This window comes from Harpegnathos saltator, unplaced genomic scaffold (genome assembly GCF_003227715.2).
Source record: "Harpegnathos saltator strain DR-91 unplaced genomic scaffold, Hsal_v8.6 scaffold126, whole genome shotgun sequence".
NCBI lineage: Eukaryota > Metazoa > Arthropoda > Insecta > Hymenoptera > Formicidae > Harpegnathos > Harpegnathos saltator.
The window spans coordinates 245,598-272,143 of NW_020229902.1; the positions used below are offsets into that span (position 1 = coordinate 245,598).

General features: G+C 45.3%; 4 protein-coding genes across 7 annotated transcripts in view; 2 read left to right on the top strand and 2 right to left on the bottom strand.

The window, feature by feature from the left end:
* The first annotated feature begins 8,883 nt into the window (after positions 1-8,883).
* On the top strand, positions 8,884-18,347 carry LOC105187516 (uncharacterized). 3 transcript variants are annotated; one of them, XM_011148352.3, is made up of 4 exons: positions 8,884-9,258; positions 17,455-17,736; positions 17,827-18,096; positions 18,200-18,347. In XM_011148352.3, the coding sequence occupies exons 2-4, from the start codon at positions 17,464-17,466 to the stop codon at positions 18,281-18,283; spliced, it is 627 nt and encodes a 208-aa protein (XP_011146654.1). In that variant the 5' UTR covers positions 8,884-9,258; positions 17,455-17,463; the 3' UTR covers positions 18,284-18,347. The 3 variants fall into 3 exon arrangements, with proteins under 3 accessions (XP_011146654.1, XP_011146656.1, XP_025162568.1); XM_011148354.2 differs by lacking the exon at positions 8,884-9,258 and adding an exon at positions 15,626-16,948; XM_025306783.1 differs by lacking the exon at positions 8,884-9,258 and adding an exon at positions 15,627-16,440.
* The window catches only part of LOC105187519 (dual 3',5'-cyclic-AMP and -GMP phosphodiesterase 11), a 41,421-nt gene continuing 33,158 nt past the window's right edge, over positions 18,284-26,546 (top strand). The window contains exon 1 of one of the 2 annotated variants that reach the window (XM_025306672.1): positions 18,284-18,372. The gene's annotated coding sequence lies outside the window, so the exon portion shown is untranslated. The remainder of the gene's footprint in view (positions 18,373-26,546) is intronic. The other variant, XM_025306676.1, reaches the window with a different exon arrangement.
* Positions 20,154-22,315, bottom strand: LOC112590403 (hybrid signal transduction histidine kinase A). Its single transcript, XM_025306758.1, has 2 exons — positions 22,044-22,315; positions 20,154-21,962 (listed from the first exon to the last, which is right to left on the bottom strand). Exons 1-2 carry the CDS (start codon positions 22,146-22,148, stop codon positions 20,550-20,552), a joined length of 1,518 nt encoding a protein of 505 aa, XP_025162543.1. The 5' UTR covers positions 22,149-22,315; the 3' UTR covers positions 20,154-20,549.
* Positions 22,283-26,110, bottom strand: kel (kelch protein). Its single transcript, XM_011148366.2, has 9 exons — positions 25,615-26,110; positions 25,302-25,448; positions 24,625-25,029; positions 24,293-24,546; positions 23,587-23,814; positions 23,327-23,499; positions 22,960-23,100; positions 22,623-22,878; positions 22,283-22,519 (listed from the first exon to the last, which is right to left on the bottom strand). Exons 1-9 carry the CDS (start codon positions 25,686-25,688, stop codon positions 22,329-22,331), a joined length of 1,869 nt encoding a protein of 622 aa, XP_011146668.1. The 5' UTR covers positions 25,689-26,110; the 3' UTR covers positions 22,283-22,328.

The following is a 26,546-nucleotide window of genomic DNA, read 5'->3' on the forward strand; positions in this document are numbered from 1 at the left end:
AGCGAACGTATTTCTTTGTCACGGTGTGTGGCATGTTCCGCTACAAGATGTTCCGGAGAGTCGTCTCCTCCACCGGCGGCCTCCCCTTCGTTTTTTTCAGATTTTCCCCGTCGAGCTAACGGCCATGCCGAAGTGCAAATTCGCGTTCCGAGCGACTCCTCCTCGTCGTCGTGTGTACATCGCGCTATTTCTCGCTTGGTTTACGACCGCTTGAAAGTTAGCCTATTTGCGCTCCGGACAAACGCGAGAACAATGTCGGATTTTCGTCGATGCTTATGCGAGCCTATACGCGAGGTCGCGAGAGGATAATAATACGTACTAATGCAGGTAACTAACGCAGGCTTCGCTCGCTCGCTCGCGCATGCCCATTCGGCTTCACTCGAGCAACAAATTAGACGATACGGCCAATAAATATTCGTGTCACCGCGCACGCAACGAAAGTAGGTTGTGCTCCGAAAAAATTGTTTTCCAAGTGAGAGGCTTTAATATGCGCGAGCTAATCGAATGAAACTGAATGAAATCCCGCCTCGATTGTACTGTTACGATAATAAAATTCTTCGCGCGTATAACACTTGTCTCTTTTTTAACAACTGCAATATTCCCAGTCTGATTTTGCACCCTGGAAACATGATTTCCCAAAGAAATCATCCCGTTCTCCGACGTCGCTTACTAGCGCGCGAGCGCTAGTACCTCGAGTCATTCTTCAAGCAAGAATCAACTATAAATCGGTCGGCAAATCCAACACGGAGAACATATTTCCGTTTCATGCAATAAAATACGAAGCCGAGAGGGGGTTAAAAGCACTCGACTTAGACGTCGATGAAAATTCCATGCCGACGAATTTTCCAGTTCTTTCATGTCGCAATGCTTAAAGTTACGGCAAAGCACTTCAGAATGGGGACTCTTTGAAGTCAGTTTGCTCCGCCAAAGTCGCCGCGGAAGGAGGTACGAGAGTTGCAAGAGTGATAACCCCCTTTCCTTCGCGGAATTTGCCTACATCTCGAGCTTATGGCGGACATAAATTGTTCTGGCTTCACACCGCGTGCCCTCCTGTGCTTCTCCTTTACTCTGTCGAATCCTCCTCCGTAGATTAACGTCGAGACGGACTATTTCTCTCTTAAACACGCGACTCTTAGTCCCCGTACAATAAAATCTGACGTGCAATTAGGACGTCGAGCGAAGGCCGGGTAAAGAGAGGCTGAAAGTCGAGCTCAAACGGGAAGAAAGCACCGCGACAATTTAACGTTAATTGATATGCGCGTTTTCTCTCCTCGTTATCAGGAAAGATGTATATTACATTCGCGATAACAGCGATAGTTATGAAATCATATCTCGAATCCTCGCTCCGTGAGGCAAGAAATTAAACGAAGATCAGTAGATATATGTAGATATCCACGCGAGAGAGGAATACACACAAAGCCGTGGCAAAATCATTTGCCGAAAGTGGAGAATTTTTCGCGTCAAAGTCCTAGGCGCTTAAAGCCGACTGACTGTCTCGAGCGCAGACGCTCGTAAAATTTCTTTCTCGTTTAAGTTCCGGGGGAGGGGAGGGAGGAATATATACATCTCGCGGATGTTCATAAGCTCACGGCGCGGCGGCGAGGAGGACGAGCGGCGGAAGCGAGGAAAGTCGCTACTCGACTGTGTGTGTGTGAGAGAGAGAGAGAGAGAGAGAGAGAGAGAGAGAGAGAGAGAGAGAGAGAGAGACTTAATATATTAATGTTGAACCGTAATATCCCGCACTGTATACATACAGCGCGGTAGGCTGTGTTCTCGACCCCTCGAGGGAGAGACGAAGAGGGGGACTAAAAACCGGAACGACGAAAGGGGCGGAAAGGGGGATAGTCAGGGTGTTGTTCAATCGCCAGGACGACAGGCGTAGAGCCGCCCGTGCCGTCGTATCGACGCCGCCATTTCTCTGCACGCCCCCCTCCCCTCCCTCCCCGTGGAAAGAAACTAATTTTAAATCTAAGACGGCGCGCTGTGTCGTACACACACGAGCACGCGGACGTGCCGCAAATACGTCGGTAGATGCGTTCGTTGGCACGGCAGGATGGATAATCGATTAAGTCGAGGTACATCCACTTACTCGCTCGCTCTCTCACACCCCGCGCGGAGCGCTAATTCTAGAATCTCAAAGAGGCGACGTACACCGAGTACCGGAGTAAGACGAGGTGCGGGACGGAAGGGATACGGTCGGGGATACGGCGCTCAATTTGCACGGATCCTCGGCTAAGCCCCCAAAGTGATAACCGATCTACTAGATGCAGCCAGGGTGGATCGCGAAGTTCTATAACGCGCGTCCCATTACTACTCGCTACATCCTCTATCGCCGTGCTCCGGTCTAGTAAAACGCGCCCCGTCGAATAATTACTACTTCGGCGAACGTAACGTAACGGTTGCAGTTATTACTCTGCCTTGCCTTACTTTGCGTTTACCAGCGCGGCAATCGATAGGCGGAGGATACGCCTTCCGATGAGTAAGTCGCGATTCGCGCGATATCTTATCGGGCAATACTCCGTAATATTCGATGAAACTTTATATAGTTTTCCGTTTATTCGGCAAAGTTATGTTCGGCGCCCGAGTCGCAGTTTAGCTCGTTCTGATCGTGAAAATACCAATCATTTATTATTATTATTATTTCACAAAAGGAAGAAAATATTAAAGCAATATACGTTGATGAGGCTACAAGCGATCCTCGTTACCTCAAAGCATTCAAGTCTGCAAGCATAACAATAGAAAGAACCTTCTCGTTTAATTTACAGCAGACTTGAAGTGAAAAGAGCCGCTTCCTCCCGGAGGAAGATTTTCGCCGAGAAGCCATGAACCGCAAATTTCGTCAAATAATTCATCGTTAGAATTCAGCGTGCCGGCGAACGGGACAGCAGAGCGCATTGTGTGTATCGAAGATTGGTTGCATTTAGTGGACCTGACATCGAGAATGAAGTGTGGTGCGTTCGCAGCCGTGGCCGCGAATTTGCGCCGCACCGAGGAAATCTCTGCTGCGCCTCGAGAATGGGCGCGCATGCATGAAGCCGTAGTCTCAATTCAATTTGAGAGCTCGGCGTTGTAGCAAGGAGTCTCTCTCTCTCTCTCTCTCTCTCTCTCTCTCTCTCTCTCTCTCTCTCTCTCTTTCGCTATAATCTCCGCCGGAAATACTAGACGGCCGAAACTTCGCGGCTAACGCGATTTTCAGGTAAATTTCACCCGTCGACATTGCCATTAGAGTGACACGCCATGGCTCTTAGTCGGAACGTCAGCGGAGGATTCGCGTGTTGTACAGCTCCCGCTAAAATTCGAACGGTCGATGCGAGTTTACATTTGCATAGTATTTACCGGCGCGAAGCGTCACTTTATCCGCAGGAATCATATCCGAGCCATCGCGACGTCGATTACGTCGATCCTTACGTCGCGAATCGATGATAAGAAGCGTTAGAAGGGATTATCGTCAGCTAAAATAAGTACCATGTTACACATGTATTACGATATTTACCTAATCTTTCTCTCTCTCTCTCTCTCTCTCTCTCTCTCTCTCTTTAAGCAGCTGAGCCACTCCACATCCACCTGGATTCACTAACTTTGACTTACTCGGACTTACGGGCGACTCACTGTCCTTTCTCAGGCTGGTATTCATAGTCAGGTTTTATATTTAAGACAGCCTTAAGTTCATCTTCAGATACTTTATAGCCAATGAAATAACTTGTGCAGCATCTGAAGATGAATTTGGGACGGTCTTAAATATAAGATCCTTAAATATAAATACCGGCCTTAGATTATAACTCTATAACAGGCGAGTGTGCGATCTCTATGTCTCGCGCGCCCAATGTTTAGAAATAGAAATGCCGCGAGAAGTGATCTATGTCTCTCGTAGGATCTGTGTTTATTCGCAAACAACGCGACTTGTCGTCTCTCGGTGTAAATCATTCGGAGGTCGAACGAGTATTTGCAGATCGCGGGCTATCAACGTCGCTGTGAAAAGCCGCGCGACCGTTACGTCGCTCGATCCTGGTCTTTTCTCGAGTGAGAGAAAGGAAGGAATAGAGACGTAATTCTCGGCGTTCTTTGGAAAGCCTGATAACAAACCTCGTTGCGAAACACGTAGTAGACTGATGAGATATCGTGCCGGGGAGGCGAGGGGGAGCGGAAGAGACACGTCTTAAAAGTCCCGTGGCTGGGATCCTTTTAGCGAATTACGAAGTTATCGGAAAACTCTCCCGAAGGGGGACATGCCTCACGGCATTATATTTAATAACGTCCAATAAATGTTACACTCGCCGCCGCCTCTTTTCTTTTCCCATTCCTTCTCGCTTTTCTCTTTACTATCCATCTCGTTCGTCCTTCCGTCGATGATCGTGCCGTTTCTTTTTCTTACCGCGTATTTTCTCTCATTCCTCTCTCTCTCTCTCTCTCTCTCTCTCTCTCTCTCTCTCTCTCTCTCTCTCTCTCTCTCTCTCTCTCTCTCTCCCTCTCTCCTTTTCGGCATCCACGCGACGCTAATGTTCTTACTCGTGTCACATTAAAACGATCGATTGGACCCGCTCGCGATGTTCTGTCTCGCCCAGGGACTGTTCTCTCTCTCTCTCTCTCTCTCTCTCTCTCTCTCTCTCTCTCTCTCTCTCTCTCTCTCTCTCTCTCTCTCTTTCTTTCCACCTGGTTCTCTTTAAACGTACACCGAAAACCGATATCGACCACTTTCAGTCTGGGTGCGAGTCGAATAAACGGCGCCATTAACCTGAGAGTCCTGCGGCGTAACGCAGAAATTCGTACGTCCACCTCCGCGATCCTCCTGTATCCTTCGTGTTGATTACGTTAAAGCGCAACCGCGCGGGTATTCTCTCGCAGAGAGTGCAAAACGTTTGTTCGTCATAAATTTGTCGCGTCGCGCAAATTCCTCTTCCTCCCATCAAACTCAAACGAATAAACCAAAAACGAATAATTCCTTGGCTCTGGCCGATCGCTCCTTCCATTTCGTTCTTATCCCCGCCGCTATTTAGAGTGTCAGCCGAGTCAACATTAACGCAAGAGGATTTTTCACGGTAGCATAACATAAATCACTCGATACGTCGCGCGTGCGCGGAGCGGAAGCTGATAAAAGCAGCCGAAGCATACAGAGCGGAAGATCGTAAACGTTTCCGCGTGTCAAAAAATCCATTCCATTTCCGTTAAAGTCTTTCGAACTACGTGCGGTACATACTGCACTATAACGAGCCCCACGGTCGCTTTCAACGTGCGACTTCCTTTTTTTCTCGTCTGAATGCGAGATGAAGGTACCTCGCGGACCAAGTGTTAACCCGACGCGCTAAAGTCGTCAGAATGTTTCGGTCGCGTTAACGAAGCGCGGAACGATCTCGCGAGCAAAAAGTCGCAGAACGAGGGTAGTCGTACGGAACGCAACGAAACAGCGCCGACGAGCACGATGCGCCAGGATGGGACAGTGATGCACATCAGTATTTATAGTATGGATTGTGTCTGCTTGGCAGTTCGCCATCAGCCGAACATCTCCCAAGAGTCTTATGGGAAGCACGAACCGAGCGAAGGTACACGAGCGCTATCGATAACTATTGTCTCCGGATTTATCCGCGAATCGCTCACCCTTTTTGCGACCTTCGCGGACTGTCGTTTCGGAAAGGAAAATAAGTAACAGGCGTCGTGAGATGAGTGAGTATCACCTCTTTTCTCTCCCTGGCAATTTCTGTTACACACAATTTTCACTGACCCGGTAAAGGTTTTTTCGGACTCCTCCCGTGAGTCAAATGGAGCTTGCTCTCGGAGACTCCGTTTGATCCTTATGCTAAAATTAGATATATTACGTTTCTTTCTTGCTGTCGCATAATTTTAATAAATGGTTTCATCACCATCACCATCACAATTTCAATAAATGGTTTTTAATAAATGGTGAATGTGGATTGCTCGTCTTTTTGTTTTTAATTTATCGTTCCGAAAAAGGAATTAATAAGCTACCGTTTAGCTTTAGTCAATTATTTGAGAAATATGCTTATTATTTAATAATTGGTTAGTGAAATCCAATGTACAGTTTCACTTTCAGCATTTTCCTCAGTTTGGATTAATTTGGGAGCGATTAAATGTAATTTTCATGAGAATGTATTTCATTAATAATATATCTGATTGTTTAACGTATACCTCCGGCATGATATTTCGCATATTATGCATGTTTAACTATCAGATTTTTGTTCAAAATCCAATCCGAAATCAAATTTATTTTAAATCGAATACAAACCGACGAAAATTGGATTTAATTGTTTCACGAAACAACTCGAATTGCTTTCAATCGAAGCTACTATTTGTACGCTAGCTCGAAACTGTTAACGATGATCTATTACTTCCTCATTGCATGTCATAAATAAATATAAATAAATAAACTAAGCGCGCAAATATAAAATAATAATGCAAGTACGTCACATATGTATGTAACATATCTCAAACGTGATTAAAATGTTCCCTCCATCACGAGTTATCTATCTGACTTTTAAATTAAGAACAATATTTGTAAATTATACATTTTAGAGCCGTGGAAAATTTTATGTGTCCGTATAATTTTTGTCTCTCGAAAGTATGAATTTAAAACATTCTCCTCCGCAATATTTTAACGCAGCCTTCACATTTCTTTTTATACGAATTTAAGACAGTATGGAAATAAACTCATCGACTAACGTCGCACCAATGATTAATATTAATAACATTTCACTTTCTATCTCTTCTATTTTATTCTCTACGCCTTTCTACGCCGTTTTTCTCTCTGCATTTCTAGCTGTCTCGTGATACAGACGCGAAATTATCAAAAAGGACAGTCGGAATTTATCCAGGCCGGAACGGGAGGGGGGTAGGGATGAATCACGATCGGGCTCGATCGGTAGTCGCTCGCAAGCTCGACCCGGCTTTTATTAGACTGGCTGACACCGAGGATCACTGCCAAACTAGGATCGCGCGAACAATGGCTTCCACGTATCGGGTCGACCGAGCGAAAATAACCACGATTGCCTGTACTTTCTATCGCACTCTTTTTACGCCAAAGATGAAACCGAGAAAGTCGACGGGGGAAGGTTTAAACGAAAGGTTCCTTCGAGTGAGAACGAAGTAAAAAAGTACCGAACAATCACCTGTTATCGCTTGGAATAAAGTATTTCGGATTATAAAATAAAAAAAGAAAATTTCGACGTATGCACATAGCATAAATAAAATAGTGAAAATAATTCAGACGCGTATGACGCGTTGTGAGATTTTAAATTTAATTTAGGGAGTAGTTTTCTTTGTTATACAAAAATTAACAACAGGGGAAAATATTTTTTCTTATAAACATAAACGAGAACGAGAAACTCGAAAGATTTGAGAAAAAATAAACAAGTAATCGAGCATTATCCGTCGTTTAATTTAAAGCGCCTTTCGCTTTAACGGATTTCCAATTTCAACTGTTTCGCTCGGTGAAACAGTTAGCGCTTAGATTGAAAAAGTTGCGACAAATAAACTCTGGTCGATTTTATCTCACCCTGGGAAGAAATCTCGCGTGGACAAACGGAATTTTAACGGGTATATTTGCATAGCGACTTTATATATTTACATAGTAAGCAGCTCTAAGATGACAAAAGAGGATGAAAGATGAATAGAGGAAGGACGAAAGTATCGTCGACAAGTGGATAGGAGGCAGCCGCTCATAGCTTTGACTTCGAGATGATATTTCTGAAAATATTTGTCTCGCAGTCGCGTGCTCAGAATCCAACCCTCGTCGATGAAACCCCCTTCATCCCCCAACTTTCGAGATTCCCAGACAACTCCCTCGAACGTAGCGAGTCAATGAATCAATGGGCTCGCGAAATTTCACGTTCGTCGCGCAATGCACGACACGTCGAGGAATTTTTATCGCGAACGAACCGCTCACGTAGACGCTTAGACGACTTAGGCGTAAAAAAAATGTTAACACACTGATTGGTCGTTCGTTTCGCGAAAAGCTTTCAAAAATATAAAGAACGAGTTAACCTAATTTCAATAGTCTCTTTTTGTAAACAACAGAGACACTTAAAATCATTCTTTCACGATTAATTCGGCATATTTGGAATGGTAATATAAGAGATCTTTATATATAATTCTGATAAAAACTTGAGAAGAGAAACTACTTTTTCACTTTCACTTCAATGTTATCACAAACATGTATACACGCATTTTACGTTTTATAAAAAATAAGTCTCTTAAAATAATCCGGCCGAAACTCGGATGGAAAAATGTTGAAATATTAAACAGATAATTCGTTTTAACGTATTGTTAAATTCAAAATGAGACGCCTTGTGATCCAAAAGGCAGTAATAAGTTAAATAATGTATTAAACAATCGATCGGTACTTGCGACATTTACATAAAATTTCAAGGTCAGTATCTATAGCTATACATTATTTACGACCTTTGATCGAAATTGTAATTAATTACGAATTTCTATTCTTGCACATCCTGTATAATAAATGATTTCACACACCTGGTCGCTCATATCCCAAGATCCTCTGCTCAGACTTCCCGGATCCTGTTCCTAGCTGCTCATCATGGCACTCCGGCGGATATTCACTCGCGTAGAATCGACTCGACCGAAAAAATCGCGCGACAATTAACACGATGACGAGAACGCCCGTTCGGTGGTTAAAGAGTGAGACGAAATATTTGAATCGCCACGCACGCCACGATTAATTAAATCGCCAAGCACGTACGTCCACGGTATGTGCGTCGTTCGGCGTCTCGAAGCACAATGAAAATATTCGAGGAAATACGCGACGCACACACAGTAGCCGATTTAACTGTCTTGAAGGTCTGGGATGTTTTGAGTGTAGATCGTTCGGTGACCTTTCGCTCGCTCAACGATGGCCGGCGATAGTTGACGAGTGAGATGAAGCAGCACTTTTTGCTCATTGTTTTGGTTTGGCTCGCGCGCGTTCATATTTTTTCGTAAGCAAAACGTCACATTATTTTCCCAACCGGCGAGCGATATTCATTCCCGCGGAGTATGCGTATCGACGCGTGAGTTACAATTCCCCGTCGAATGATGAAAATATTTCGCCGGCTGTTGAAACATTCAATCGGACTCTCGTTGGCATCGTGTTAATTAATACGTGTTTTTCCAATTGAATAGCATTCACGCGAGTGTCGGTGCAAGTGTCAGTGTCGCAACTGAGTGTCCAGAAGCAGGATCTGGATCGAGAAGGCTGAATGAAGGACGAATGACGCCGAGAGACGCGAGCAGCAACACATAACATATTTCCAGGTGCGTGAAATCATTTATTGGAAAGAATGTTTCCAATTTTAATAGACGTTAGACGTTAGAATTCAGAATAAGGAAAATAAAGATCCAAATTTCGAAATTTTGTTTCTATATAAATATCGCGAATTTCGTTAAGTGTGAGAGACTACTGAAGAATTTCCAAAAGAAAGTATAACATTATGAAAACTATTATCTTTCTTCGATGCTACAAAAATTGCTTTTACTTACTGCGCTTTTTCTTACATTAAAATTTAAAGAAATCCTTATTCTAGGATCATTTAATATTCGATCACATGAATATTGTACACCTGTAAATCTTTATCCTTGATTTCAATAACATTTTCATTTTCTGTAACCTAATTATTGCTTATTTCGACGTTAGTATTATGTTCAACACTATGTAATGTAGCTTGCATATTACGCAATGCTTACTCGGGATCGGTTTTTTCTCTCAATAGAATCGCACATCTGAAAACGCAGAAAAACGAAAGCACAAATTTTCCGATAACTTTTCGGATTAATTGGAGCGCGCTATTCTTATTTAAATAGACACGTCAGCGCACAATGTTTCATCGTTTCGCGAATGACGCGTGCGTCACGGCGAAGTGTGAGAGTCCGCAGTTAAAAATTCACTTGTTTTATCCTTTTTCATTTTGTGCGAATCACAATGTTGCCTTTTATGTGTCATTCTTATCGTGCAAAGTCCGAAGGATATTTATAGAAACTGCCGAGATTTCTATACGCGCTTTTTTTCGTTATTGTTTTTAAAATAAAAGGTGAGACACGTGTGTCGTTCGACAATTGCTGCTTTAACTTTATTGTTTCATTGATTTCTCTTTCCTTTGTTTCCATATTTAGCTTGTATTCTATTTGCAACAACAAGTGCCATTTAGGGAGCGAAAAATTGCATTTTAATATGACCTTAATGAAACATAACAATGTATGAATTCCTTTTGTACACACTGTACAAATATCTATTTAAAAACGAAAAACTAATAAAATCAGAATGTTCGCAAACGTCACAAACGACGACCGCGGAATTGTCGCGTTTTGTGTGAAAAGTGAAAATGGGTCAAATGGAAGGAAGTCGAACGACGTCGAGCGAAGAGTCAAACCAGGTTATTGTGATAATAAATCAATCGAGGAAGGACAATGTTTGCACAATAATAACGGTTAAAAACACTGAAACGGTTTTTCAGGCTTTGCTTGATTAACCCGCCCGATTGTCAATTCACGCGTCATATAACATACCTTTCGGCCGCAATTGTTCCGCATGAGAACGTCCCGTTGAATTAACAAAAAATCTTCCTACTAACTCTGCCGGTCCAAGAAAATATCTCTTGTTTCTGAAATAATAAAAATTCGACCAACGAATTCTTACGTTGGTCATGTGCGAAAAATTCGTCTCCCGCATCGGCATCGGCACGAAAAAGATTCACCCGAGTATGACTGTATTAATAATTATTATTACGAACGATCCGCATGTCTCAGCGGTTCTTCTATCTCACCTATAAAAAAAAAAGCCCTGAATGCGCCGCTGCCTCGAGCTTTACTCGCGGCAAGTGCAACGTGGCGAGGAGGGGAAGGAGGAGATTGCCGCCATTGTTACCGTTTTAGCTTTTTTCATCGATTACCGTTACCCCAAAGAGATACCCCGCGAAGCTTAGCACCGACTGGAGGACCGTCCTTGTCTCGTGTATCCCCCCTGTATCCCTGGGATTAGACGTGGCTTTAATGCCCGACGACAAGGGATTTCGACGGTAATTGAATGAGGATACGCTGCTCCGCGCCGCAGCGGCACGCCGTCGCACGGCTCAAAGTTAAAAGTGTTTACCTATCGTGTATACCTTTAACATAAACACTCGCGACGAGTGCGAGACAATCGCGCATGCAAACGTGTTCGTTTCCTTGAGTTTTCGCGAGCCGCGACACCACGATAGCCGCTCTATATACGTACACACGCGAGATAAAGGATAAACGCACGCACACGCACATACACAGAGACACGTGTATGCGTTGTGCGTTGTCGTTATGCAAGGTGCGCGATGAACACCTTTGAACACCGCGGGCTGGTATACGCGCGTTAATTCTTTCTGACTGGCCCGGACGAACGGAACCGGAAGCGATGGCCCTCTTTTTGTGTCAGCTGCTCCGTATACCTTGGAGGCATGGAATCTCGATTCGGCTGAGATTCGGTTTTGATCTGTCGCGCGGAAGAAACCGGTCGCTCTCGCTCTCTCTCTCTCTCTCTCTCTCTCTCTCTCTCTCTCTCTCTCTCTCTCTCTCTCTCTCTCTCTCTCTCTCTCTCGCTCTCTCTCTCTCTCTCTCTCTCTCTCTCTCTCTCTCTCTCTCTCTCTCTCTCTCTCTCTCTCTCTCTCTCTCTCTCGCTCTCTCGCTCTCTCTCTCTCTCTCTCTCTCTCTCTCTCTCTCTCTCTCTCTCTCAATCGAACGTCCACGGGGCAATCCGTTGTCGAGCCCATACAATCGGCTGGCTGAAGATCACCCTCGCCCACTCTCGCCGCTCGCGCTCGCCCGTGAACGTGTCGGCGAACGAGAACGTTGCGCGGAGGAAACAACTTGTACCATACGTGAATATATCGGCGACACGTGCGCGCGGTATTTCGCGGACGAGTCAAAGTTCAGCCGATGCGCACGCGAGTCGAGACAGGATAAATTACTGAAAAGACAACGCGCGCGAAATCGCGCCGTGCCGTGCCGTGACACTTTCGCGCTCGCAGTAATGACGAAACGATCGCGCACGGCGCCTGTTTAATGTGATAATTAATCGCGTGATTATTATTAGACGGCAGGCATTTAACATACGCGGTCGCGAATTTTGCACGAAGCAGCGAACCGGTTGTCCTCTCTCTCTCTCTCTCTCTCTCTCTCTCTCTCTCTCTCTCTCTCTCTCTCTCTCTCTCTCTCTCTCTCTGTTGCTGGTTTATGCAAATGTCGATCGCGATGTGTGTGTCTCATTGTAATGCGCCGCGTGTAAAATATCCGAAGTGTTGCCTCCCAAAATAAAGCGGACCGGACGACCGCATCGACACATTTTAAATTCCGCAGGTACTTTAAATTCGATAAATATTCCTATATTCGGATCACCGAGAGAATAGGACTGCGCGCAATTATACATTCGAACGTTTCGGAACAACGGAATATTCCGATATTTCGAATTTCAAGAGCGTTTCTCCCATTCGCGATAAACGCGAGCCGGTATTTCGCCAATGGCCGGATATTTTGACAAACCGCTTCTCCATTACCGCACTTGGAGCTTCCCGATCGAGGAATTCCTCTCTCGTCTACTCCGCCTTACTCCGCCGCGCGAATCACCCGAGAATCGTACTCCCATTCGAACACACGAACAACGCGGTTAACTTGCGCGGTTAACGCAACCATGTTCTTCGTGTTCGCGGAATACTTTAATAGTCGTAGTCTCGCAATAAAGCTCGCCGGTGCGATCCGCGCGGTGGATCGCCGCGCGGATGATTCGAGAGCGTGCCTGCGCGCGCGGAGCGGACACACGACGACGCTTCACACACACGTGGGCGGAAGGTAGGTCAAGCTGTAAAAAGCTGTTGAAGCACATGGTCGGTCGGCCGGCCGGCCGGCCGGCCGCGGCATATGCATACACGTACATAATTCGCAAGGCGATTTACCAGCGTGTCGAGCGCAACTCAAAGGAGCAGCCAGCTGAAGTGTGCTAGGCGCGCGAGGCTACCTTCGCGCACGCACGAGTAGTCAGGTGGCATCGGTGAGCGCAAAGCGGTTATTTTTAGTTCAATTTGTCGCTCGAACGGTACCGCAAAGCGTGTGGCGCGGCTTTCTACAGGGATTTTCACGTAAGAGCGCGCTCGCGAATAAACGTCGCCGGGATCGTTAAAAGCGTCAACTAGTTTATCGCGGCGGAACTTTCGCCGCCCTCTTCTCCTCCCTCCCAGCCGTGCGCGCGCGAGCGCGAGAGCGCGGGATTACTTTGTGTATATAATTCCGCACGAAACGTAAATTCAGTAGCGATCGTCATCGGGGCGTAAAGTCGACGGCCGTTTCGTATCGTCCCTTCGGCGCGGGTGTCCCTCGAGAGACACGGACGTTTCGCGGATTAACTCCCGACTACGGCGAGACGCCGTGTGATGAACTTCCTCCTCTCGCTCGCGCGTCTACCGCGCGCGTCACGCGAATTACAGGGGTAATCTCGCGACGCGATGTTTTCGCGACGGAAAACGCTTTGTTAGCGCCGGTGACAGCGCCGTACTTGTGAGTTGTCTGTAATTGGCAAATATTACGCTGGCACGCTGAGCTGCCAGCGTAGTGCCGTAGCTATTTTTATTACTCGCTTTGTAAAAAGCAATAGACGTCTAACGCCTGAGTTCGGGAAATTCATTTGGGAAAATCGCTGACGAGATCCGTTCGCACGCGTGAACGAGAAAAAGTGCGTAATTTTGTTTCTCAACCATGGAGCATACTCGGCTCGCGCGACTGAAATTTTGAAAACTCTAGATCTGCATACGATGAAACTACGTAGTAATGATGATGGAAAAATGATATATCTTCTTCTTTATACGAGAGACTTCAGTTTGCAAATTTTGTCGACAAGATGACGTAAAATGGGCACTCGAACGTAGCTGAAGACTCGCGAATACGCTATTTCACGATCGGTTCCATTGTTTCGTTCAATTATGCTCTCCGCGATTTGCGGATAAATATGTAACAATGTGTACATTTACTCACGCTTCGCGCGTCGTCCATTGTACCGTCCTGTTTTGCTACCGTTATTCGCAACAATGGCGAAATGATTTCTCCTGAGTTCACTTGCGGCTTCCAGGTAAGCTCTGTAATCACAACGTGTAACAATAACGAAGATGAATCACGATATAACAAAATATGTCTGAGTAAAATTTACTTTCACTTATTTGTATATTGTATTCTTTTAAGTGAAAAGGCAGCAACGCGTACACGGTACGTCGTTTTCTCTCAAATGAGGGGGCAAATTTCGTAATATAAATTCCACGCAAATATATATTTTATCTCTACCAGTTCTTTCACTGTTTGATACATTTCGAACAATACGCATCGAATACTTTAAAGTCACATTTCATCACAGTCAATCTGTATTACGAGATATATTTGCTAAGCATTCAAACGTGTTGCTATTTTAACTAGCTGTTATCTATAAACCAATCAACTGTATCAAACGATCTAACCGCCCTGATATCTTTAATGTGGTTTTCCAATCAGTGGCTCGTAAGTATATAGAATTATCCGCTCCTGATGCTTCCGCGGAGGAAAAAATAGACTGGACCAAGCTCAGCGATGTGTAATTAGCAAAGAGTCAGCGTTCTTTCTCGCTGGGAAAAAGGATAATTTCGCGAAGTCGATGTTTTCATAGCACACAATGGGAGTTCGGACGGTGCGAAGTTGGAGCGCGTTCGCGGAGCGTTATGCGCCGTTATACCTTTATACGCGGCCGGCAAATCAAAATCAATAAGCCGATTATTGGCCGCACTGAGCGGAGATTACGTCGCTTTGAATTGACACCCCGACCGACGGCGAGCCTCGTGTGCCGATTCAATCCCGCGGGCTTTCCCGACAGGCGGACGTCCGTCCCAGTTCCTTTTTCCTCGAATACGACCACGAGCGAGCGAGCGAGAGGGAGAGGAGAGAGAGAGAGAGAGAGAGAGAGAGAGAGAGAGAGAGAGAATGAGTGAGGAAGGAGGGAAGAAGGAGGTGCGGGAGGGAGGAACGGTGCGCGTTCAATGCGAGTTAGCAACCGACGTCTCGCTCTCGCGTTTCCACGTTTTCCAGCGCGTTTTCCTCATTCCCTCGCGAACGCGAACGCGAACGCGAACGCGAACTCGACACGCATTCAGGCGACTGTGAAAGACGCGACCGGCTCTCTCTCGTTTTCCGCGTAATTTCATCTCTTTTCCAGCGACCGCGTATTTACCATGCCGGAAGAATTTATCAATAGCGCGGGCGTTAATGTCGCGACGCCGTCGATACGCGGCGCCACCGTACAGCGTCGCAATTATGAATACATACGAGTGGTTATGACTCGACAAGAAAAGCCCCGCGGCGGGCGGGCGGGGGGGGAAGCACATCGCGTATACATGTGCGTTACAACCTCTGCTCCGTCAACTACGTTCTATGATTTCCAATCACTTACTTGCCGACTTTCTCCTTCGGCGGGTCGGAAGAGAGCTGAACGAGCTGGAATCCGGATTTTCAACTGCCGTGCACGGCGAACGCGCGACACTTGGCTCGGCACTTGCAACGACGCCCGTGATGCCTTCGACGATTATTCACCGCGACGAACGTGCGAAACTTACTCGACGATACCCCGCACGCGCGCGACTCCTTAGGCGGAACGAGATCGCAGAGGGTAGTCCGAGTTTGAACTTGGAGCCGCCATCAACGCGATCAACACGCGCGACACTTTGCTTCGATACTGCCTATTTCGTCACTCGTACTCGCTCTCGGTGACTGCAGCTCAACGACGCGACAAGCGCACGAAAGTCCCACACATTTGACCCTACCGGCGGCATTAATATGCGCGCGACACTCGCTTCCGGCAAGTCGAAATTGCGAGAAGCACGGGACGATTCTTCGAATCCGAACCGCCACGCCGCGTCACGTCCGATCCTGTAACTGTTTGCCCGTATCGCGACGATTGCGATTCTCGAAGTATCGAATGCACGAACTTTACTCGATACCGTCGATACCACGTACCTCCTCCGTATTGCATTTGCGTGACGATATTCGAGCGACGTTTCGCTACAAAATTTATCTTCCCTTTGCTTACTTTGATCTCGACAATAATTCATGAGCCATATTCACCCTCGACAGATTACAATCGCGTAGATCGGCGACTCGAATTGCAAGCGCAATTGTTCGCCATTGTGCGACGAGAACCGCGACCGACACTCAGCTCGGCGCTGCCGGCAACGACCGGTTTCGCAAAATATTCGCGTTCGCCCGCGGGTTTACCGGTGTTTTAGTACGACAAACACGCGACGTTCGGTCTCGGCATTCCCGTCGATGACAATTCACACGTGATACTCACTTTTGACGGGCGGAAACCACACGAGAATTATGGAGCGGCTCTTCAACCGAACTCACCCGCTGCGACCCGTTTCGGAAGAGATCGCAAGATGGCAGCCGATACAATTCCCGATGCGTCAATACGTCAGTCAATTTCGTTACTCATATAATTTCCTCAAAAATCTAATTCCCTTAAGAATCTCATTATTTCGAGCACGTCAGGGGTGTTGGAAGTGGTCTTAATATCCGACAAGTTAAGGAAAACAATTAACGTTGAAAACATACGATTCAATTGTTATTGAAAGCTACTCGGAGGATTGTTAAATAAACTAGTGTGGTAAGATCACGTGATCGTAACGGTTGCAGCAGTCGTGGTGTTGTCTCGTGTCGGTTCGAAATCGGATCGCGGTCGTTCCGTGTATTCGTCGCGTCTTTTTACACGTCGAGAGCGAATTCCGTGCACGGACTGGTGTCGGGTGTGCCGAATCGAGTGACGGACGAGCGCGTCGATCGGTCCAGGCGAGTCCGATTTAAACGCGATGTCTTTTGGCCGTCGTAACCGATGTCCATTACGTCCTGCTGTGAAAACACAGCGACACATGAACAAAACGAGATTGCGTCCATTACCATTTGACAAAACGAATGCTTCCAGGTTCGAGGTTTATGCTATGTATTACGTTTACGGCGCATTTGTATAATTATTTCATTATAACCTATATAATTAATACGAGTCGTGTTACGGATTTAGCGAGATTGTTTGTGCACAAACAGTGAACATAGGTATAGGCTCCGTTAATGGGTGTGATATTACTCATTTATTCATAAATAATTCGCTAAATAATACATATCGCGGCTCGAGTTTCAATGATTTAAATAAGCATTTAACGAAATGTACGGCGTTAGATAAACTATATTCGAATATATGTTGTTGTACAAGTATAATGGTCTTTATTTCATATTACTGTGTAATATAATCCTGCTGAGAATAACTGCTGACTCTATTTAAATATTGTTATAATAACCAAGTAGATTTATTTATAGTTCTTAATATTAATGCGATATTAATGTGATCACAAGTATTTCAAAATATTTTAAAACTCTCTAAGAAACTCTCAAACAAGTGTCAATTTTATCACAATTCTTTCTTTTTAATTGCAGCTTGGTAAGATGGGACAAATTGCAAGTAGAACACCTAAAACATGGAATGATCTCATGAATGAGAGAGATTATGTCTTACACTGGAGCTCTGAAGTATTGGCAAGGGTACAGGATAGTGTTATAAATGAAGATACATTCTTGATTGATTACGATGATGACAAGATAGATATTAAAATTGGTACATGGATTACAAATAATCACGCACTAGTTGATGAAATACTTAACAAATATCCAAATGTGCCAGATGAATATCGAACTGTAGTCAAGGCTGAAATGGAAAAAGTAATTACTCCCATTTCTCATTATAAACTATAATGGTATAAATATAAAATGCATATTACTAAATTTAATAGTCTGTTGTAATATTTACAGCTTATCGGAGAATTACGAACAAATACACGAAAAGATTACCATCGCGCATATAACAATATAAGAAAGTTCAACAAAAGAGTTGATTTATTGGGCAAAAAGGAAAGAGAGATACACTTCAAAATACAAGAGCTAAAAGAGGAATGCACGGAAAACACACAAAAGTTCGAAAAGAAATTCAGACCACTGCGTGAAAAGGTCTTCAATAACTTGATAATCAGCGAGAAGATGATGTTCCAAGATAAAAGGCTCAAAGTCAATTTTACTAAAAAGGTATTTGTTTCCTTCTTTAAAGATGAAATTTCACAATCTTTATACCTTTATACCTTTATTGCCTATAATAATATTGCATATAATTGCGCGTTTCGTTTCCTAGGTTTATGATATCGATCACAAGAACTTCAACGATTACGCGAAACGAGTCGAGAAGTTACTGAGAAACTTCGAGAATATTGTGTGACGAACGTAGACAACGTAGATATCGAGAGAAACGCAAGAGACGTCTCGTTGTCAATTCATAGCAACACACACACATACACACATATACAGGTATGACCAGTTATTTATGCCATATATATGCTATATATATTATGCTTTTGTAAACATTTTTTCAATGAAATCTGATATATGCAATCATGATTTAATTAAATAAATAAACTAATTGAGTAAGAGTTTTAATTTTAATTAAATAAGTTAAACTATTCATGTTTCGTGTTGGCTCTTGCTTGGGCAAAATACTTTGAGGGGTATGGGTTTGTAATTATTTGTATGTACATAAAAAGAAGAGATAGCTTCCTTCAATATATCTTTTAATACGAAGAAAAAGAACCGATCCATCTTGCTCGATCAGTTATACTACAAGGAAACAATTTACGGTTAAATGTTTATATGTAGCATTCGTTTGCACAGTAACATATATCACAAATAGTATATCTTGTTTTTATGCCAAATACAGTTATGATACGCTAAACATATTCAAGTCGAAAGAATATCATATTGCATATATATGTATCAAACATTATTTAACCTTCTGTCTCAGAACTCAGAACTGTATGATATGAAGCATGTATACAATCGTTCGCTATACTTGTCCTCATAGAGGACATCTCATCTGAAAGCGCTATACAATCATGCACGCGCAATACCATATACATATATTTATACATATACATATAGTTACATACGCATAACTTAACACGTGAGTGTCAGCGTCACTAAACCCGTGTTTGCTTCAAGTCATTAAGAGACTGATCGACTCGCAAATTGACAACGCATGGGACAACGCGTTGATTATTTTTATTTCCAAAAGGAGCGATGGATAGTATCGTCAAATATCGACAATAACGCGACACTCACGGCTTCACGGTTTTCCGTGAAGCAATGTGTAGAGATAACTTAATACTGACTACGAGAGTACACCGAAGATATCGCAAGAGATAAAATATTACATGTATTACAATAATGACACGACGCGCGAAATGAGCGATCACGTTTCGCTCGACACGTGAAGTCTACAAGATATTGATGAGATTTGTTCGCGTGTACTTTGTACATTCTGCTAGGCATTTCTCTTTTTCCGTTTGATTTCCTCCTGAAGGGACGTGAAATTTCACTTTCGCTTGCTACACTTTCGATGCAGGAAACTTAGAAAGAATATACGACGCTCAAAACAATTTTTAGCATCACAATGCGGCACCTACGCGGGAGTAGCTTGTGAATTAGATCGAATAAGTGTCCGATCTAACACATATCACAGCTGAAATGCTAACTTAGTCAAACTATCGATGGGTCAAAGTTAAAAAGAGTCTTTTACCACCATTCTTTCAAACGTTTATGTGTAACAATATGAATATTCCATATGAATCAGTTATTAGTCAATCCTCTAGAAGAGTGATATGATTATCTAGAAGCGCGATATCCCTAAGACAAATGACTCACAAACGCTTTAAACTAGCGTCAGACGACACATCAAGTTTGTCTTGCAAAGAACTTCCTAAACTGTGATATATACTGTGATAACTGCGACAAGTTAAAGTGAAACAAGCATATATTCTTTCACTCCAACTTATAGCATCAATATACATCAGGTCAGAAAGTTCTTTGGAAAAGAACAGACTAATGATTTCATATATTCTAACATGCACACTGACCGGCACATTGTATGAAACTCTATTGCTGCACTGCACAGGTCGCTATCATGCGTTGGTAGATCTGATTGAACTGAGGTTACACAGTTCTACTGAATGAACTACTAGCATACTGAGCAATATACATATCAGAATATGTAAAATCGTGCATCGTCTGACGCTAACTTTATGTCATATGTTGTAACTCTACGGATTCGAGTGTTTATCAGAGTAAGTTATGGAACGTACAGATGTAAAGAATTCGAGAGAAATACGCTCATACAGGCTAAAATAAGTCTGGAAGTATTATCTGGATAATTGTACCGTTTCCCGAGCTGAAGACACTCATCACTCGTTATCGAAATCCCGGAAAATATTCCGAGAACGCGATATCTAAGTTTATTGTCACGGCGCATACGTAAAGTTATTGTTACATCGTTAAAATATCTCCAGAGAGAGAGAGAGAGAGAGAGAGAGATTCGCGCAATGCGAGCTGAAACGATACGAAACATAATCGCGTCGCAAACGGCGGGAGCGAACGCAGGAAGGAAGATACGCTTGCAGGTACTCGGACGATAAGTTACTAAGTTCCCTCGATTTTTAAGAATCGTCACTGTCGCTTTCTCGTTGTTCCCGCGATGCCTCGTCCGCGCACTGCGCGCCGTCCACGTTTCTGTCGAGATGATGCGAGTTCCATAATGGAAGCCACTTGTTTACGAACCACCAGTGCACGGACAGTCTGCCGTGGTTGCATTCTGTTCTCTCGCATCTGCCGAGAAACTGGCATATCCCGGCCAAGCTGCCGCTTTGACTACGAATGCAAGAGTCGTCGCAGGTGTGTTGACGCTCCACGTAGCGGTTCACAGGACAGATAGAAGCATTGGACGCGGAAGTGCCCGGTGCGAATACCGAACGTAAGATCGACGACGAATTGGAGTCGTTGAATCTAGAGGCCGCGTTGTTCGAAGTTGAAGGCCCGGAATCGGCCACACTTGATGTATTTGCGCAGTTGGACGCGTTTCCATTCCCGTGCATGGAAGCGCGGTCTATCCTGCCGACGTGAATCGTAGCATATAGAGGATTGTTGACAGATTGGCCGGTCCGACTGACCCAATCCAGATATCTCCCGATGTAAATCGCAGAGTTCACGTCGGACAGGATCTTACTACGGCAATTGCAATTGGCGGGATTTCTACAGTGACAGCACTCCATTCTAAACAGCTCGGCGGCGCGTGGAGCATTGTTAGGAAACTTCGTGTAGGGATACTCGCCGCGACAGAACGGGCATCTGCAGTTTCTCGAGAGTTGGTACACGTAATGCCTGGAAGTAGCAGCGACGTCTTGGTATCGCAATCTGTTGTGCAAATTGTGACAATGGTGGCAGAGGTATCTCGCGTCTACGTGCCTGCAATATGAACATGTACAATTGTTGTACACAAACGGGTGAACGGAGCGTCTCGTAGAAGCGTACGCGATGTTCTCCGTTGAGAAGCAGTTGCGACCTAATCTGCTGAGAGAGCTTTGGCAGAGGTTACTACTACTCAGTCGAGAATAATCCAGATAAATGTGTCTCAGTTGGTCATATTGGCTCGCTTGGTTTCTGGCACCCTCTACGTCGTTGAAGAAGCTATGAGCGGCGGATACGTGATTCAATTCGTGATATTTGTAACCGCGATAATGCGCCCTACCGCTGCACGATATCCGTTCGTCGATCCTCTCGTACATATGATCCATGTTACCCGGATTGTTTTGCGCCAAGGACTCGTTTCGCGGTGCGTCGTGCGCGTTCGCGTGATCTTCGTCGTCGTCGTCGTTGTCCAGACGCTCGTAAATGTTCTCCTCCGGCTCCTGCTGCTGCTGCTGCTGCTGCTGCTGCTGCTGCTGCTGCTGCTGCGGCGGCGGCAGCTGCTGTAGTTGTTGCTGCTGTTGTGGCTGCGGCTGCTGCTGTGGTTGCTGCTGCTGCTGCTGCTGCTGTTGCTGTTGCTGCTGCTGCTGCTGCTGCTGCTGCTGTGACTGTAGTCGAGCCCGATTATAGTTGCGTATCAAGTTGATCGTATTTTGGTAAAATGGATTCAAATTCTGATGAATCTGTACCGTGTTATTGGAGGGACGGTTTTGAAAGCGACGTGAGCCATGAGCCACGTTCTGGTAGGCGCCGACATTCTCTCGCTCCTGATTATTCCGGCCTTGGTTCATCATTACCGCGGCCAGCTCACCGTTCTCGTATATCCGACAAACGCAACGCGGTCCCTGACAGTTGTGACTCACGCCGCGATGTTGTGCTTGTACGCCGCTGGGCCCGGCTTCCCGCGAGGAATCCGATGTCTCGGTACTCGGGTCCGTGTTCTGTTCCGTCGTATGCCCAGCGGACTGTAGACCTCACATCGTCGCCGCCGGGGCCATCGGTTTGTCGATGATCGCTACGCCCGCATAACTACGCCCGACTCCCATGCACGTTGGTAGAGTTGTCCAGGTGTCTGTTCTAGGTGAGTACACCTCCACCGATGCCAAACTGGACGAACCGTCGTCTCCGCCCACCACGTACAAAAGTCCATTTAACGCCACCACGCCTGCCGGAAGTAACATTTGCATCGGTTTCAAGTAAAATTCCTTTTTTTCTGCTGATCTTGAAGAAAAAAAATGAATATGCTGAAAGATATTGACGACGTTTACCGGCATTTCGACGACAAAGCGCCATGTCGCTGACGGGAGTCCATTGATTCGTGTCCGGATTAAAAGCCTCCACGCTTTTTCGAACCAGTGGACCGTCGTGGCCTCCTACCGCGTATAGAATTCCATCCAGTACGCCGACGCCCGCGCCGCTACGACGCGCGGACATCTCCGGCACGGGTTTCCATTTATCTTTTTCTGGATTGTAACACTCGACACTCGAGAGACACTGACGGGATTCTCCATCGTAACCGCCGACCTAATCACGATGTTTCCACTGCGTTAAACGAACAATGGACAAGATTGTGTGTTATAGCTAAAAATAGAACAATGCACTCACGGCATAGAGCAGTCCCTTGACAACACCGACTCCTACGCTGCTGCGTCGCGTTGACATTCGCGCTATTGGTCTCCATTCGCGAGTTCGCGGATCATATACCTCGGCAGAATTTAATCCTGTAGAACCATCGAAGCCACCGACCTACGTCAACGCAGTTGACACGTTGAATTTCCCAAATTTTAAGTACGGAGATGGAAGATAGGAAAGATTATTCGCGATAGAAATTCACTCGATTGTTGTATCCACATTTTGGAGATACTTTAATCAACCCTTTTGAATCGACTTCATCGAAGTATGATGCGAGCTCAAGATCAATAAGCAAAGACTGCAAAAAAAGACAAGGAGAAGACACGGTGAGATAACGTACAGCGTAAACCAAATTGCCCAACACCGCCACACCGAGAGTTGATCTTCTCGCTTCCATCTCAGGACAGGGCGACCACTGATCGGCCGCTGCGTCGTAGATATCGACTGTACGTACTCTCAATGATCCGTTGAATCCACCAACAGCGTACACGCGTCCACTGAGAACGCAGAGTCCTACGACAATGGCATATGCGTGACACTTTGCAGAAAAGCAGAGAAAACAATCGCTCAAATATCGCTAACTAGATCGCTATTATTCACCAGCTCTGCAACGTCGCGTTGGTAGCTCGGAAACTTGATACCATTTCTCCTCCTTGAAGTCGTAACATTCGACGCTTCTAATCGCTTTTGGGGCCTGACCACCGACGACAAGCAACACCTTCGGCAATCCTCTTGGTTGTCTCGGCTTCGTACGCGGAGTTTTAAATAGAGACTTCTGCTCGCCCTTCAATAAGTGATATTTTAAAGCCTCGATCAAAAAATCCTTGCCTGTAAAAAGAGGAAAGAGGAGAGTTGTATAATATGGATTAAATGAAAACTTGATGCAAACACACAAATGCAAACGAGTGCAAAAGAAACAGTGATATTTTTCTTATTCCCCATTTCTACAGAATTTAATAAAACTACCTTACTTTATCTTATTTTGTCGGTATTGTCGGTCTCACGGATGTGTACTTATTCTAGATGCTTCAGTTTAATAATTCCAACGCTCTTTTTCTTTCTCTAAAGAAAATCCGAGCAAAATTGAAATGTTGGTTTTTCAGATGTTTGTGTTCTAGAGATATCTGTCTTATTTACACTCGTACATCCACGTATCAAGTTCTCAAGTTGACTCATATTATTACATATTTAAGAATCTGTTATATATATTATTCCTTTATATCTATATAAGCATTCCATTATTTTATACATATTCCAAGAATGTGCATCTTCTTGATCGTCGAAATATCGTCGATAGCAAACTCACATTGTAAATTCGCTTTGAGAAGCGGCTCTTCCTCCACGCGTTGCACTAGATATTCTTGAGAGAGCAAAGGTAAACGTACGTGCTCCATTAACAGAGCCAGGTCGTTTTGTCTCTTTTCGAGATCGTGATGTACCCATGAAATAACGCATTCGAACACTTTCTCCTCGGTAGGTACCATTAGGCGATCGCTGCAAATGAGCTTAGCCACTTGCTGAGGCGCCAGCGTTAAGAATTCCTCCGCGTCGACCACTTCTCTGTAATCCATATTATGCAGCCAATTAAAATCGCTAATGCAATCCGATCGGGACCGACTGATACGCAACACGACTTACGAAAAGTGTTGCTCAATGTAGCTGTCCGCGTGCGCCAACAGCTCGAGACATCCGTGCAGATCCGCGAACGCTCTAATGCCGAGACAATTGGACGGATGCAACTGAGCCTGTAGAAAGTCGCAGCAAGCATCGCGAACATCCGTCAGTTGTAGCAAATTCGCGGCAGGGAGAAGTACTTGTACATTGTCTTCTGTGACGTGAACTTCGGCCGTGTAGACGTAATCCACTAGTAATTCCAAAGCGGAATAATCCACGCCTTGCAGCGTTATCCTCTCTTGGTCACGTTCCTCGAAACTCGTAAACATGGCATAGAAATAGGGACTGCATGCGGCTAAGACCATTTTATGAGCTGGTACCTCCAAGCCACTGTCTGTTACCAAGATAACGTCACATAGTAAATTTTTCCTAAAAAAGTAACAACATTATTTTAGATTCTCTCGTGCAGTCTTTGAATGTTTTTTATCTTCGATGCAGTGAATCATTCATTCAGCTTGATAAATCATAGTCTTACACACACACACACACACACACACACACACACACACACACACACACACACAGATACGCTTTCCATAGTTACATGATATTTAGGAGCAAAACTTATTCTCGCAAACATACTATCCTTACAAAGATGTGGTAATCCTACTGCACTTGAGCAGACAAACATAGATACTCACTTTCTCATTTCATTAATGACGTCAAAGGCTCTATTTGTATGATGATGGTTCCGATAGGGTGGTTTGTCCTTGCCATTCTCGCGAGGAACATGCTTCTGCGAGCTCTCGTCTAGAGAATTTTGACTAGCGTAGCGAAGTAGCAAGCAGCTGTAATAATAAGAGAGACCAAGTGATCAACATGTAAACTATCCACACATAACTATGCAAATTCCAATAAGCTCTCCGCACGTCGAAGCGTTATCGACCGATTTAACGAGCATCACTCTGTCGCGTTCGAGAGCTCAAGGAGAGATACTCTCTCGACGAGATTCACCTGCCCTTGGTGTCGGAGCCGTCACCGATGTTATTAAGGACGTTCGGCGGTTGATTTTGCCCCATCGGCTCCATTTCGATCGAGTCTCGATTCCAGAGATAAAAAAAACACGATCCAAAGCGCCAAGCTGATATATTCTGCTCGCGCGTGAGAAATAGACCCCCGCTGCGTATGACTCGCCGCGGTCACTGCGATTCGAAGAAGCGTCACCGCGCGTTCGCCATGGCACACGACCGAAAAACGTGGAGAGACCTCCTTTGAACCTTCGAACCGTCGGACGAGCGGATGAATCACTGCGTGATTTCGCGTTATCGTCCACTCGATCCTCCGTCTGTCCGTGCGCGTCTCAGTCGATGAGAGTGAGGCGAAGGCGAGAGATCGCCCGTAGAGTCAGACCATCCGCGTTCAACAACTCGCACGAGCAGAGTCGCACGTACATACGTAAAACCCCAAGAAGCCTCACTACAGCACTGTATTTTGACAGCGCGCACAAATCGTATATACACGTACGGACTCTTCTCTGTCTCTCTGTCTCTCTCTCTCTCTGTCTCTGTCTCTCTCTCTCTCTCTCTCTCTCTCTCAGGCTTGCCTCGTGCTGCCCTCCTTCTCGCACGCTTGACTCGGAGAAAAACAGGCACGTGGCGGCACCTGGCGACGCGAGCGCGCATCGCGTCGGGCTGCGTGCTCGCGCAGGCGTCCAATCATCACGCGGCCCGGCAAAACCGGTCAGTCTGCTGCGGAAGCTGGTGGAAGGTGTTACGATACACCACGATACGACGCGACGCGACGCGACGCGACGCGACGCGCCGTGGCCAAGGACGCGCCAACGACGCGACACGTCGACGCTATCTACGCCGCTCCGTTTCGCACGGCTCCTTCGTCTCTTTCTCTCCGTGTCTCGAAATTCCAGCGTGGCACACGTTTTATTGCCG

Bases quoted from the DNA above. Each gene is read 5' to 3' on its own strand.
- LOC112590403 (XM_025306758.1), bottom strand. From the start codon at position 22,148: ATGATGAACCAAGGCCGGAATAATCAGGAGCGAGAGAATGTCGGCGCC. The intron at 21,963-22,043 runs GTACAGATTCAT...GCTCGACTACAG, and splicing joins ACCGTCCCTCCAATAACACG to TCACAGCAGCAGCAGCAGCA.
- kel (XM_011148366.2), bottom strand. From the start codon at position 25,688: ATGGAGCCGATGGGGCAAAATCAACCGCCGAACGTCCTTAATAACATC. The intron at 25,449-25,614 runs GTGAATCTCGTC...TTATTATTACAG, and splicing joins GGCTCCGACACCAAGGGCAG to CTGCTTGCTACTTCGCTACG. The intron at 23,815-24,292 runs GTGAGTTTGCTA...CTCTTTTTACAG, and splicing joins TCTCAAAGCGAATTTACAAT to GCAAGGATTTTTTGATCGAG.
- LOC105187516 (XM_025306783.1), top strand. From the start codon at position 16,348: ATGGAGCGGCTCTTCAACCGAACTCACCCGCTGCGACCCGTTTCGGAA. The intron at 17,737-17,826 runs GTAATTACTCCC...TAATATTTACAG, and splicing joins TCAAGGCTGAAATGGAAAAA to CTTATCGGAGAATTACGAAC. The intron at 18,097-18,199 runs GTATTTGTTTCC...TTCGTTTCCTAG, and splicing joins AAGTCAATTTTACTAAAAAG to GTTTATGATATCGATCACAA.